Consider the following 16,102-nt stretch of genomic DNA (forward strand, 5'->3'; position numbering starts at 1 on the left):
TGCGCCCTAGGTCCCCTGCGGCTGCGTTGCTGCGCTGCGGGCGGACGGATCGAGACACAGAGGAAACGCTAGAGCCCGAGCGGGGCCCGGACGAAGCTCTGCTGCTGCTGCTGGGAGGAACAGCCCCAGCCCGGCCCCGCGGGGGGGAGATGGCGTCCTACGTGGATAACAGCTTCCGCCAGGCGGTAATGAAGAACCCAGCCGAGAGAAGCCCCCAGGTACCGGCCCTTGGCCCTCGCGTGGCTCGCGGCCCCCGACGACGGCCTTTCCCGATTTGCACTACTTTTCCTCTCCTCTCTAATTCTCCCAGTTCAGCCACCCTTTACTCTCCTACTGCCCCCTCCCCCATGACCATAATCTTGCCGCCCCCTGGCGCTCTTTGCCCTTCCCTCACTACTCCATACCTTCCCTTTTCCAACTATTCTACTTCCCCTCGCATCTCCTTGCCCTGGGATATGCCTTCTACTCCCGGGTGAATGATTTGAATTCCCTTGTCAGTTCCTAATCATCAGTCTTCCCTCCCTCTCCTTTCCATTGCCTCCTACTCAGAAATCATCCTCCCCCCACCCCCCATCCCTCTTTCAGGATTACTGTGGGCCGTCGGTCACCAACTCTTCATAGGCTTGGAGATTTTACTCCTGGGAAACTTCTCTTCCTCTGCATGGTGCCCTTTCAACTTTTAGTTGGAGGTCTTTATGTCTCCTTTTCTAATTATGTGTAGAGGGAAACTCAGGGGAGCGTGCAAAAGTGGAGGTATACTATTAGTTTTGTACAACGCGATCAAAATACTGAATTTAATATTCTGGCAATCTTATCCTCTCTAGGAGAGAAAAATGTGTGTGTGTGTTTGTGTTTAATTTTGCCTAACAGTGCCCTTTAAAGAAGGGATGCTAAGTTTCCTCCCACCCCCACCCCTGTGTGAAAATATTGGCCAGAGATGGTGCTTTTGAAATGTTTGTAGTTTAGATTACGGAACTGACCGCAAATCGGGGATATTTACCTGCATAGGTAATGATGATATTTGAACAATTTGCACAAAAGGGAACTTATTCTTTTACATTACCCAGTCTTTTTCAAGTTGATAGTTCATTACCTTTAGAAACTTAAATTTGGTGAGGTTTAAAAAAATTTTTTTTTGAGTTGGAGAGAAAACTGAGTGGCATTTGACTATTTTAGACTGTATTTGAGATGAGGGAAATTTTATAACAAATGTGCTTGACTTTTCCCTCCTTTATCAGTTTCTTGGGGGGGGGGGTTCTATTTTTGCAACTGACTGAATTATGCTGAACAACTACATATTCTTTCAATTTTGAATTGGTGACTAGATGGGATGCTGCTTCCAACTGTCTTAAGACAAATAAGCTCTTCTGATCCTTAACAGAAGCTGAAGTTCTGAAACTAATGACTGAAAGCGTTACTTAACTCATTAGAGTTTAATGCCATCTGTCCTGTCTTCATGATGTCCTCTTTCTCTGTGTTGGTTATGTCCTATTATCAGACCTGTTTTTCCTCCTTACCCTCCTCCCTACATTTGGATATCATTTCTTTTTTCTTTTCCTCTTTTAACATGAAGAAAGAAGCAAGCAGCATAGAATATGGACATTTTATACAGGTTTATAGTTTCATTTTGACAAAAGTCTGGTAGATGATGTGAGAGTCTCACTTAAAAATTTTCCAGGGAAGTTGATGTATGGGTATCTGAGAGCTCACAGAATGATTGCATACATTGACCAATTCAAAGAAAGACTAATTTTGTAAATAAAATTATTTTAATCAATCTCTAGAAAGATTCTTCTCAAAAGACTATTTCAGCTGGAAAAAGGAAGGTTTTGCTGATGCATAGTATTCCCTTTTTATGTATCCCTGTCTCATGTAGTATTTGCTTTATATTTGGCAGTCATTCCAAATACTTCTCCATATGTAAATGGATGGCTCAGTAGGTTATGATTTGAAAAGCAAATTTCTGTTAGATATTTCACTTTTTTTAAAGAATGCTGTTTGAACTATGAAGTGAAATCATATGCTTAGAACCTTAGAACCCTGGAAGGAGAGCTGGGAGATGATGTAAGTTTAGTGCAGATTAGAAAAAGAACATTGCTGTTGATCACTTAGTAGACTGGCAGTTTCTCAGAAACCAGTCATTCAGGTGGTGGGCCATCAGACTAGGTGGAAGACACAAAACCTCTTCTGTGACAGCTGAAAGCATGTGCCAAATAAAATGAACTGTTAAACTTTCCTGTTTCTGTGCCAGTTATGTAGAATTGAATTGACTAAAATGGACATAGCAAGAAATTGGCCTGAATGCAATAAGGAGTCAACATTAGAAACCTGGTTCTCTATAGACAGCTAAATTAGGAACTTGGAGAAAGGGCTTTCAAGGTTTCAATAGATATTTGGAATCCTTTAGAGGGTCATTTTCATAAAGAACCTTGGCATCATAAATTTAAAGGTGGAGTTTATCAAAATTGGGGCTTAAATGTCATCAAACTGAGAGCTTAGGTGACTTGGTCAGGGTCACACAGCTGGTAAAGTTTTATACATTGACAATAATTTATACATTTTATACATATACAATTTTATACATTGACAGTAGTTTCTAAATAACATTAGACAAGATTATCCTTAGATAATACAGAATAATTGAACTAGGATGAAGGTCATGTATGCAAAGACTGGTTAAAGAACCAAACCATGTTTGGTCTGGAGAAGAGAAGACAGAGGGTTGAGATTTGTAATAGATTAGCTGTCTTCTGATTTATGAAGGACTTACTTTTGTGTGGAAGATGGAAGGTATTTCTGTTTGGCCCTTGAAACTTATCCAGAATTTTAGTTTCTGATTCAAATTCAGTGAAGGCAAAGTATTATATATAGATAAATCAGTTGTCCTGAAAATCTGTGATGACACAAAATGTAGTTTCCATAGTTAATTGACAGATCAAGTGGACAGATAGTGGGAGGAACTTTTGTTTAAACCCAGAGATTTTGATATTTAGGAAAGAGAAGTTAATTTTTGAAGTACACATCATTTCAAGGTTTTCCTCTGAGTTTTATTTCAACATCTTTGATAGAAGACTCATATTTAAGAAGGGATACATCATTGCCATCTTTTAAAAGATTTAAAAACCCTAAGTCCAATGAAAAAAAAAAATTACTCCATTATGTGCCCTAGTTACACAGGGTCTGAAAACCTCGCCAGACTGTCAATGGAGTACTGTGTTCAAGGAGTCAAAAATCCTCAGAAAATAATAATAAAAAGAGACATATGCATGTTTATATTGTTCAGGTTATTTCACTTGGAAAATCCCAAACCACCAGCTCTCTTAAGTAATTGATTTTTAAAAACTATTTGGGTCGATGACTTTAAAGACTTAAATGGTAAGTTCCATCACTAAATAAATTTAATGATGCAACAGAAGTAAATAAATTGCAAACAGCTTCATCCTTCAAGGCTTTATATAATGAAATGATTTTCTAAACTATTTCTGTAGCTTAGTGGTTTGTACCCCTTTGAAAGGCTCCTGTCTGTTGTAGCTTAATTTTTTTTGGGGGGGGAACATTTCACATAGAACAGCAGCTAATCTCACTTGTGCACATAATCAGCACCTCTTTTGAAAGCTTCATATGATGTTTTGAGTTACTCTTCTAAAGATGAGCTTTTTAACATCATGTCTTCTGTAAAGATAAACTTAGATTGAGGCAAAACAGTTTGAATTTTTTGAGAACCATTTGTTCACTTGAATACATTAATTCACTTGCTAAATCGTGAATAGTCTGACTAGATAGTCTCAAACTCACAGGACTGTTAACTTTCTACAAATTGTCATTAGAAAATGTGTCATGATATAAGGGGAAGATTGAGTCAGTTTCTTTGATTCAGGTCCTCCTTGATAAAAGTGCCTGTGTAAAAAAAAGAATCTCAATTTGTCTCTGTCTTTCTTTGGGTTATGTTCAACTGTCAAACATTTAGGAAAAACAATGGTTTAATTATGAGAAAGGAATATGAATATTACAGGGAAATTTTCCACTCAAAATAAGTTCTTTGGTACCATTGTTTGTGAATACAATTGCATCATTTCATTTGCCAAATGATGCTTTGATTCTGCTAAAGCTCAGTTTTAACTAGTTACTTTTTTGATTCAAGAGTTTATGTTCCTAAATAACAACTAAGGCTTTTTTTTTTTTAAACTGTCATTTATTTGAGACCATTAGTTAAAAAAGAAAATGTTCATAGTCTCTCATTTTTGATACTTAGATAATCTGGATCCATCATCTTGTAAATGGCAGGACTTCCATCTCTGAAACTCACAGCCCATCTTTGGTTCCCCATCCTTTGTGATTATCTTCTGTTATCATTTCCATAATCCCTTATTAGAGAATCCTCCCATAGGGGAGCTGCAGTGTACTAGAGATTTTCCTTTGGTTCTCCAAACATTTTTTTGGCACTCTCAGTTTGTATTGTCCATCTGTTATTCTTCATTCTTCATGGAATCATAGAATAGATTTAAAACTGGAAGAGATTTTAGTATCATTAAGCCTCTTCCTTATTTTACAGGGGAAGGTAATTAAAGTCCAGAAAGTGTTTTGTCTAGGGTCACTTAGCTTAGTATCTTGTGTAGAATTGGAATCTAGATCTTATTGATTTGAAGTCTATCTACTATACCATGCTATCTCTGTATACAACTTGTCCTTGCATTTTGAGGTTGTAGGTAAAAAAAGAAATGATAAATTCAAATTCATATAAACAACTATGACATGGCCAAATTACATTAATGTGATAATAGATTTTTTTTACATGCTATGCCTTTTTTCTACAATTTTAGTATTGTGGGAGATTTGGTATTTTAAGATAACATTTGGCATATTTAATAATTAAAAATAATTCTTTAACTTTGTATATGTTGGCTATGGCACAAGAGTCATCTTTTCAATAAAGATCTTATTTTTTAAATTAAATTTTATTTTATTAAAATTAAAGTTTTACAAAACATATGCATTTAAAGTTTACAAAACATATATATAGGTAATTTTTCAACATTGACCCTTGTAAAGCCTTCTGTTCCAAATTATCCTCTCCCTCTACCCCCTCCACTAGATGTCAGGTAGTGTGATACATGTTAAATATGTTAAAATATATCAATAAAGATCTTACAAGTAGGTTGTTGGTTTAGAGTGTAAGATTTTTCTTGAAACGATAGCTTTGTAATTATTAGTCTTTTCATAACAGTATATAATTTTGGGATATTCCCCTGATATGGTATAAAATTACTTACTTGATTTTCTTAAAAAAAAAAAAAAATTTGTGGATGCTTTTTCTTTTTTTTTTCCTTCACCACTGTTAAATCTCAGGGATCACCCTAATTTTCCTGTGACTGTGAAAATCAAGAAAATCAAGTAAGTAGGAGAGTGGGTGCAACATTCTCTACCAATATCTCACTGCTTCTTTTCCCAAGACTGGTCTGGGATCAGTATCAGTAGCTTATGTTTATTTCTAATACAATTTACTGGAAAGATAACTATTTGAAAGAGGACTAGTCTATTTTATTTGGGTCTGGCTCAGTCATTACCATAGCAAGTGAAATAGAAAAATCTGGGAATTGGATGTTCTTAGGGGCTCAATTACCACAGCTTTATGTTTCATGCTTCTTTTGTACATGATTAAATTTTATGCATTTTTGAATATTTCTGTAGACTTACTTTTTAAAGTTTGAGATAAGATGATTTGAAAGAGTTTGAGTTAGCTCCTTGATAGGGGCACTCCTATAATCTATGGAAAATCCCAAGAAAGTATAAGACATGCTTTGGACCAGTGAGAATGAAGTATTTTTCTTTGGGCTTGATGCAATATTTCATATTCTAGTAATTTTGGGGGGAATGTTAAGCTAGAGTTTTGTGTCTAGTCACTTAAGAATTCTAGTTTTGTTTCCCCCCCCCCAAAAAAAAAAGTGTTCTCATGAAATTATCTCTTTTGTTTTTCTGATCATTGTTAAAATTCTGGGAATGATGTCCTGGAGAAAAAAGCCCTGTATACTATGTTGCAACAAGGCTTGTTTTGTAATCATTGGATTACAATTTTTTTTTGTAAGTTCATTTGAATTAAAATATAGTGAAAGCAGTTGTACCACCTATGCATATGGATGCAACAGCTGCTATCTGCATTGAAATATGACTGTGGCTATGTTATTTGGAGCCTTCATATGAAGCATGGCCTTTCCCATTCTGTATAAGAGAAAGTGAAGACTCTTAGATCTTAAAGTGTAGGGGATCTTAGAGACTATCTAGTACAGTCTACAAGAAGCTAAGGACTAGAATTGTTAAGTGACATACTTATTGTCACATCTGGACAAATTTGAATCCAGTTCCTCAGACTTCATACCTGGCATTTTGTGTCATACTCCACTGGAGTGCTTCACTATCCTTTTGCTTCTTTTTTGATAGATCTTAAGTTGGTATTCTAAGTAATCAACTTATATATGTAAGCAAGACCATCACATTTATTTTAGGTAGGCTATTAATTTTTTATTATTATGTCTGTATTGTGATTTCATTACTGCACTGAACTCTCTGGATAGAGAGTTCTACAGATGCAGATTAGAAATTCAGAATTGAAAATTTTAAGTAATTTGTTCTTGGGTCACATAGCCTCTGTACGAACTCAGGAGGGATTAGAACTCTGGTCCTGTAGGATAGGTTACTTCAGAGCTATTACACAGTCCAACTGCAACAGTCTAACACCTGGAAATTGAATTGAACCAGATTAAAATGTAATGGCAGATATTTAAGAAAACAAATAAAACTACAATAGAACATAAATATGTAAATATATTATTTTCTAAGTCAATATGAGACTTCAGGGATCTATTTGATTTCCATTTGAGCCTGACAAGATGGATACTTATTGTGAGTGGGATGACCTGTAGGTGGAAGGGTTATACATAATATTCCTGATTTTTCAAAATAATCATACTAACTTATTGATCCAGTTCTTCAAATATACAGCATATATTGTTTGAAAATAGCATTTTAAAAAATTTCCCATTTGAATGCATCAAAAATTGAGAGGTCCAAAGTGACTTTTTACTTGTACCATCTCTTACCAGCCCACACACATGGATTTAATTAACTTTTTAAAAATTGCATTTGCTGTCATTTCCAAGTATATCCCTTCTCTTCCTCTATCTAAAGTGTCCTATGACAAAGGGAAAAAAGAGAGAAGGGGTAGAAAACAGTTAAACAAAATTAATCACCACATCTACTGAGGGACAGGATGTGCAATCTTCTATACCTATTGTTTCTGACCAAAGAAGGGAGGGAGGTGCACATTTATTTTCTAAGAGGTAAAATTAGGGTGGGGGAGTTTTGATCTGGAAATTTATTTGTGATACAGTCAACATAATTATAGTAACTTTTCAGAACACTTCTCCCCTTCCTCCACTCTCTTGTCTTACACAGGTTAACCACGAACAAGAGACCGATAAAAGAAGAAATTAGTCACATTTAGTTTCTTTTTTTCTTTTTTTTTTTTGGAAGGTGAGGTGAAGGTGGGATTCCATACAGCACATCCAGCTTTAGGAGATTATAGGCAAAAGGGCACTGAGGATCTCAGCAATTAAAGGAAGAGAAATCAGCTGACTGCTACATAATGGCAACTGTTACAATTGTTATCTTTCCAGGAAAGATCCGAGCCTTGTGTGAACTGTTATATCCTAAGAAAGTGCTACTTCAGTAGGGATGTGTGTACAGAGCTGTTTGCTTATTTCAATTTCTCTTTTTAGCTTATTGAAATCATTGCATCATGAAGCAGTATGAAGTCAGAGCACCTGGGTTCACATCCTGTCTGTGAGGCTTATTGCCTGTGCCTTTTCAGCTTAAGTTCCATCCCACCTTTTTCCTATTCTTAAACCCCCTTCTTCTTGCCCCCCTCTTGAATATTTGGGCTTAGGAAAAAAAGACTCCTTAAATGACTTTAGTAAAAAAGTTTGTGACCAGTTAAAAATCTTAGTTATTTCTCCGGAACTTAATTGTTGATTGGACAACAGCCATTTAGAGGCAGCCAGTAGTACTAAGTACTGGATGGATTCAAGAAGATCCCAGTTCAGCTAAGACTGTTCAGACACTTACCTCTGTGACCCTGGGCAAATCACTTAATCTCTATATCAGTTTCCTCAGCTGTAAAATTGGGGTGAATGTAGCACCTTTCTCCAAAGTCACTCAGAAGATTTAAATGATGAAATATTTGTTAAGTGCTTATGCCAGTTCCTGGCACATAGTAGGTCCTTAATAAATATTTCCTTCCTTCAAGTTTGATAATAGCTTATCACTTAAGAGAATTTTTATGGGGTAACTAGTAAACGGGGATAATGATATCAAGCCACAGATCATAGGATCTTGGCTGAGAAAGTGTTGTTGATACCACCAGATAATTCAGGGCATTTGAAATTCTTTCATTCCCAGTTTGATTGGACAAAGACTAGGAGAGCTGAGTCCCTAGTTACAGACTTTAATCTTGGGGAAACTTCTATTTGAAGTCTTGATTAGTAATGGAGGTAATTGCTGATGAAGTGGATAGATTGACTTGAGTTCAAATAACTCCTGAGACACTAGCTGTGTGGGACCCTGAGCAAGCCATTTAAACTCTTTGATTCAGTTTCTTTTCGGTAAAATGGGGATAATAATAGCAACTAATTCCTGAGGTTGTGAAGATTAAATGGCATAATTATTATAAAATACTCAGCTATAGTACCTGACATAAATATACAAATCACCTACCATATAAGTATTAGCATAAGCTAAGTTAGTTAAATTGTTGTCATTATTATTATTATTATTATTATTATTTTGTAAGGCAGCTGGGGTTAACACAGTCAGTATTGTCTGAGGCTTTATTTGACCTCAAGTTCTTCTGACTCAAGGGCTAGTGTTGTATATGCTGGGTCATCTAGCTGCCCCTGTTATTACTTTCAACTATGCAATTAAAGCCTGAAAAGGTAGAAAATATACCTGATTCATTTGGAAAATTGATATTCCTCTTAAAGAAATATTTTACTCCCTCTTCCTCTTTCTCCTCTTCCTTTTCCCCTCCTCAAACTTTAACTTGTTCATTAAAAATATTGTTTTATCATTATTGGCCATATCAGTAATTAGCAGGTCATCATTTATCCAAGGACTTTGCCTTTGTTCCTTCAATAAGAATAGCAAGACAACTTATGAATGTGAATTTCTGTGTACTAATGATTTTGATTTGTAGTTCTTAGAATTTAGTGACTTTTTTGTTAATGTTAAGTTCATAAGGTCTTGTTAGTTAGCATTTTAAAAACTCTGAACAACTTTGTAAAATTTATGTTAGAAATTTTTCTTTCCTGTAGTTGTAGTAATGGGATGAAAATTAAAAACGGTGGTTTTAAGTATGTACTTGTGAAACTTAACAATGATGAAGTTTTTATTCTAGGGATGTTTTGTAAAAGAGGAGATGTGTTAAATGAGGAATTAATTTAAAATGAATTAAAGCTTTTGTTTATTAATATTAACATCTTTGGATGCTTTATGCATTTGGAGTGATTATAGGAAGAAAAATGAAAAAACAAATTATGAATGAAAATATACTGTTGCTCTTCAGATGAATTTAATTTAGTTTTATTTTTTGGTATCTTAAAGTGTCAATGAGTTTGAAACCACAGTATCAATCAGTAAACATTTATCCAATTTCTACTGCTTGTACTGCCTTTTGTGTTTTGTGCTTCTGGTAGATAGACTGAGCTAATCTTTTTTATTTGGTGAAGACCTTTAAGAGTGTAAACTATGCATTTTTGAGCCTAGGATGCAGAAAGCTGCACACCTTTTCAAAAGCCTCATGCTTTTCTAAAAAACTACTGGAAGATAAATTGGGAATCCTTAAGAGAACATAGCTTTTCTTTACAATCCTCTTAACTTTGAATTTGAGCTATATAAAGAAGTTCTCTGAAGGAAACACAGCTTGGAAGATTTCAGAGAACAGGAGGGATACTAATCTTTATCTTATTTTTCATCTGACTTTAAAAGGAACTCCAAAGTTCTTTTTTTCTCTTGCTGATGTCACCTATTTTCTACTGTGATGCTCTCTTAATAAAATGAACTCCTTCTTGTATATATATATATATGTATATGTATTTCATTTATGGAAGTAATTAAGTTCTTTAGACATCTCAAAGGAAGTACTTTCAGGTTTTCAAATTAAAATTATTTTATTGACCCAGATTTTGGTGAAAATATTCAGTTAGGGCAAATGGAAAGGACAGAAGATGAAATAATCTTTTTTGATGTAGGATAGCCATGATAGTAATAGTATTACACTTTCTTAAAAAAATTATAGCTCCAGATCTCAAAACTGCCACTTATTGCCAATGAGACCTTGTTGTAATACTTGGGAGTTAGAATTTTAACTTGTCTTTATATCTGTCATTCCTTTTGAAAGGTAAAAGGTAAAATTAAAGTTAGAAATGTTTTTATTTCATTTGTGTGTCTAATGGTTTAAGTTTCATAAGGTTTAGGGAATAAACATTTTAATTTTAAAAAATTTTTGTTATATATTATTATTACAGCTTTTTATATACAAAACATATGCGTGGGTAATTTTTCAACCTTTGCAATTTGACCCTTGCAAAAACTTCTGTTTCTACTTTTCCCCGCCTTCCCTCCACCCCCTCCCCTAGATGGCAGGTAGTTCCATACAAAACATTTTAATTTTTGAAGTTAAAATATAAAAGTTTTGAGGTCTTCATTCTTTCCTTGTTTTCCCCATCCCCTCTCCCCAGCATGTGTGCTTTTGAATTCAATTCAAGTCTTCTGCTTCCCTTTCTTTGCTGGTTATGTAGTGTAAGCTGAAGAATAAAGAAGAGATGATGATGATGATGGAGATGATGATAATTCACAATTTCATAGCACTCTAAATTTTGCAAAGTGTTTTGCTAATATTCTCTCCTCATAGCAACCCTGGAAAGTTCTTACTATTATTACAAATTTTATAGATAAGGCAAAGGTTAAATGAGTTGTGAGTTGTTCAAGGTTGCACAGCTAATAAAGGTCTGAGTCTGGATTTGAATTCTTATCTTCTTGACATTGCTCCATCTACTATGCCACCTAACTAATATCAGTTTTAGGGAACTTATATATCACCCAAAATATGGATAGGGTCTTGATCATATCAGGAGTTGAATTTTTTCTCCCTTCCCTCCAGTAAACATATAATCTTCTTAAATCCTGTTGAGAGAAGGGGGCATTTTTAGAAGGCTGGTATTGATTTTTTTTTCTCTCTCCATATGATGATATAAAGATCCTTTTGAAGGACAGCCAGATTAATTTTCATTCTCTTTGGTCATGTCATGCTTCTTAAAAACTTTCCATGGTTGTTATTTATTGATTATTGAATAAGATTCAGTACTCCTTAGTTCTGTATTCAAGTTCTGCATTCTCCTTTCCCATCTTAATTTATAATATTCTCATCTAGACACTGTGGTATAGTCACACTGGACTGTGCTGAAAACTTTAGAACCACCATAAAATCATACATAACAGATGAAGAGCTAGAAGGGAATTTGAGAAGCCATCTGTCTGACCATCATTTTATAGATGAGGAAACTGAGGCACAGATAAGTGAAAGAATTTGACCGAAGTCTCTTCGGCTTCTCTACCTTTGCTCAGATTGTTTGCTTACTTTTCCCTCATTCCTTTTTATTTTGCCCACATAGTGCCCATAAATCTGTCAAGGGTCATTTTCAATTCTGCAGCCTTCATCCATTCCCTTCATCTATACCACTTGTTTTCCTTTAGATAGTCACTGAGCATGTTGTTTATAGCTATCTTCTGGAGTTACTGTGTATGAGTCATATTCAATTTCATCAAGTCATGGACCTGTGGTTTACCTAATCTTCGGATGTACACTAGTTCCTTAGTTTGTATTCTGCATATATTAGGTGTTAAAATTGTTTGAATTGAAAGTTATTTGAACCCTTTTTTTTAATCACCTTCAAACATGATGAACATGATAATTAGTGCTGACTATAAATTAAAATCCTTTTCTCCCAAGTGTTCAGGATAATGCATTGCTTTATAATGTACCGACTATAATGGTAAATTGCTTTTTATGTATTAAAAAAGGATCTGAAGAAAAGATGCTAAGATTTGAGGCAATGTACCTTTTATCTTTTTATTTTACAAATTAATTAACATATAATTTTTTACAAGAATAGATTAGGACTTAGTTTAATCATGAAGTTATATTAAAGCCCTCCCCATTCTGGTTCTCATTGATGTTGCCAGTATTATTTCATATTACTCACCTTTATACGTTCTTTTCCGATCAAAACCAAACTATTAACCATTTTCTCTATAGGAGATTCTTTCTCATATTCCTTTCTTTACATTTGTACCGTTTCTTACATCTGGGCTGTGATTCTTTCACAGCTTAGTACCACTTCTACAGGAGAATTGACCTCATCACTTTCCCTTCTCACAGGCTTATTTTTAGCTCTCCCTAATGACATTGCTTTGCTTTATTCTGCATATATTTTGTTTTATCTCCTTTTATTCCTCAGTAGAATATGAGTTTTTGGGGAATGGGATATTTTATTGTTTTCTTGGATATCCTAGACTAAGCACTTTGTCCTACACATATTCAAGAAACATTTTCTGAATTGAATTTACTTGTCACTTACAAATCTTAGTATATTTAAAGGGAATAGTTTCTTAAATTCTTGTCTAAAGGCCTTATTTTTTCCCTTTACAGTGTAGTGCAATTTATGGAATAGTGCTATAAATACCACATCCAATTACTTGGAGGGAAAAGCTTATATACTACTGTCTCAAAAGTCTAAGTGTAGTTATAAGCTTATTTTTTTTATTATAATAACTTTTTATTGACAGAACCCATGCCAGAGTAATTTTTTACAACATTATCCCTTGCACTCACTTTTGTTCCGATTTTTCCCCACTCTCCCTCCACCCCCTCCCCTAGATGGTAAGCAGTCCTATATATGTTAAATATGTCACAGTATATCCTAGATACAATATATGTGTGCAGAACCAAACAGCTCTCTTGTTGCACAGGGAGAATTGGATTCAGAAGGTAAAAATAACCTGGGAAGAAAAACAAAAATGCAAACAGTTTACATTCATTTCCCAGTGTTCTTTTTTTGGGTGTAGCTGCTTCTGTCCATCATTGATCAATTGATACTTATAAGCTTATTAAACTTGACTAAAACTTTTGGGACTGTGTGTGTGTGTGAGAGAGAGAGAGAGAAAAAGAGAGAGAGAAAGAGAGAGAGAGAGAGAAATTAAAGCGAGGTAAGGTGAGAGGTAGAGAATATTGATAGGGAAATACTTATAAATAAAACTGAATCTTAAAAATGCAAGGTTATCTAACTATTTTTTGGGCCATGGGGAAACGTGAGGATTTAACGTGCTTTAGTTTCATTATGTAGAATTTTTTTTTATATACATTTTCTTTCCATTTTTCTAAACTGAACTTTATTTTGATGGATTTGGAAAGACTTTGGGTAACATCATAAGGATCCTGGAAAACTTTCCCTCCTCTCATTCCAATCATAAATATGACTTCTGCCTTCCATTGAATTAGATGTGGTTTCCTGTAAGGAAACTTTGGAGTTAAAGAACTTTCTTTTGATTAAATTATAGAATTTGAAAAAGTTAGATCAAAAAAGAAAGTCAGCAATTATTCACTTGTATGCCTTCCTTTTACAAATGAGTGTACTGAGGCTCAAAGAGATCATGACTTGGGCAAACAAAAAATCTCCCTAGCTTGGCACAAGTCAGAATGGTTCCATTAATGAGCTATGCACTTTGAAAAGACTGTCATCTTATTTATTAGTATGATTTGGGTAAAATGTCATATATAGTTCTGAATACACATTGATAATTTTTTTTTTTTTTTTTATGATTCTGGTTTATTTAATACAGTTTCATTCCAGGATGTTAAACTGCTTGATAGCTTTGCTATTCTTCCCTAGTTCCCTTCCCCTTCTGAGTAGTTTACTCTTTCTTAGCACAGATTACTTTGCCCTGGTTTGAGGTGATGTAATTGAGGGTGTGGTTTCTTAATGATGGTGGGTTTGGGCATCCTATTTCACTTCTGCAAAGTGATTCCTTATAGACCTTTGGAATAATTACATTATCAGAGACCCACTGTATGATTTTTAAATAGAATTATCTCTGCGGGAACTTCTAGCAGTAATCATTATGTTGATCTTTTCCCCCCTTCACTAAAGAATTTGGGATTTTACTTTTACTTAATCTTTTATGTATAATGTAATCTAGTGACTTTTGCTTTATTCTCAGTCTTTTATTTATTAATCTGGTTTTCTAGAGGATTTCACCTTCCTTCTGTCCTTTACAGGATAATATTTGATTTGAGTCTTCGAGCTTTTTCTTTTTTAAACCAAAAGAACCAGATGTACTATTTGCTTCTTTCAAAAAAATTTTTTTTGAGCTAACTAGTGCTTTAGATGTACTTTTATATTGACTGTCATATTTGTAAATTTAAACAAATATTTAGTTGCAAGATTATATTTTAAACAAAACTGGTTTATTACCACATATAATGTCAGGTTTGACCCTAAGTATCCTCACTTTTTACTTGTATTATGGACCTAGGAAACCATATTTAGTTTTGAGTATGAAGTTTTAAGCATTTTTTTTAACAGCTTTAAAGTGAAATCATCAATGAAGTAAGTATTATAGAGAATTTACAAACTGCTAGCTTGGCTTGTTTAGTAAGATAGGAGTATTTATGGTTTCTTAGTACCCACCATTGGATTTTTAGCAATTCATTTAGTTTCATAGGAAGGCATGAGAAGATACTAGAGTTTCTGGATTGAATTAAAAGCTGTTCTTTTCCTTTGAAATGAATAAGTATGCAGTATTTATAATATATATTTATAATATAAAGAACAACAGTTTTTTTTTTTTTTTTTTTTTTTTTTTTTTTGGCAACAGTAGTGCTGATTTTACTCCCTGTACTGACCCAGTGGGGTATATGTTCCAACCCATATGATTTGAAGACCCCCTCTACCCTCCTACTTGCTCTTGGTAAGAGGGTTGCAAAAGCCCGAAGAATAATGACCATGTGCAAACTTTTGCAGGAGGATCTTTTAACTTAAGCAGACTGGTTTTAGACAACCAGCACTGACCCCCTAGTATTGCTACAACAGTCTTTCCAGCTTTATTGAATTTGGTAACTCGTCACTTTGCTGTCAGAGACTTTGGACCAAGAGCCACCCATTCTTAGCTCCAGTGAAGCACAAGGTTAGGACTTAAGTTATAGATGAGTGAGTAGCTATGATGTTTGTGTTTTCATTTTGTTAAATGCAACAACACTCGCTTGTATATAATGGGGTGAAGAAGAGGAACCTAAATTATTTTCCTTTTGCAAGATAATCTGTTAAGATTAGCTGAATTTTTACAAATTTGTAAATTGATAATAGAGAATCATGTAACCCTCCATAAGTGACCTGAACTCCAGCTGGAATAAATGAATAGAACAACAATCAAGTTGCCAAGATTATCAATGATAAACTATTTCCCATCATGAATGGATCCATGGATAATCCCCTAATACACAATGGCCTGGAGATTTAATATTCTAGTGTTCTAGGCAACTTTTAAATTGCTGAGAAGATAGAGAATGGCCTTATCTAGAGAGGAGGAGTTGCCTATACCATTGAAACCATAGGTTCAGTCCCTATTTCCTATATGCAAAATGAATGTAGTGCTGTTCTGGGCAAGGGATAGGATACTTGAGGGAAGGAGCATCTGGACAGGTTGAGATTACCTTGTGAAGAGGGAATAATTTATGTACAGTTAATTGTTTTATGACAGATACTCTTCCTAAAGGCTGTGTTGGTATCCTGGAAAAATTAATTTACTTCTAAAAGTTTACTTTTAGTACTTTTCATCACAAGGTGTTCAACTTCATTGTTATTATCTACTATCTTTAAAGTGCATTTGCTATTATATGCTTCTGAATAATTTACTTTAGTTTTTTTTGGAAGGGAGAGGAGATTCTTAAAGCATATCCTTTCTCCCATATTTAGACTATGTGAGGAAAGATAATCTT

At 34.5% G+C, this 16,102-nt stretch overlaps 1 protein-coding gene across 6 annotated transcripts in view; it reads left to right on the forward strand.

Annotated features, from left to right (window-relative positions):
- The first annotated feature begins 9 nt into the window (after nt 1–9).
- Nucleotides 10–16,102, forward strand: part of RAPGEF2 (Rap guanine nucleotide exchange factor 2) — a 287,869-nt gene continuing 271,776 nt past the window's right edge. For all 6 annotated transcript variants that reach the window (XM_023505892.2, XM_023505894.2, XM_023505895.2 and 3 more), the window contains exon 1: nt 10–218. In XM_023505892.2, the coding sequence (XP_023361660.1) occupies nt 150–218 (69 nt within the window). In that variant the 5' untranslated portion in view covers nt 10–149. The remainder of the gene's footprint in view (nt 219–16,102) is intronic.

The sequence above is a fragment of the Sarcophilus harrisii genome, chromosome 6, assembly GCF_902635505.1.
Source record: "Sarcophilus harrisii chromosome 6, mSarHar1.11, whole genome shotgun sequence".
NCBI lineage: Eukaryota > Metazoa > Chordata > Mammalia > Dasyuromorphia > Dasyuridae > Sarcophilus > Sarcophilus harrisii.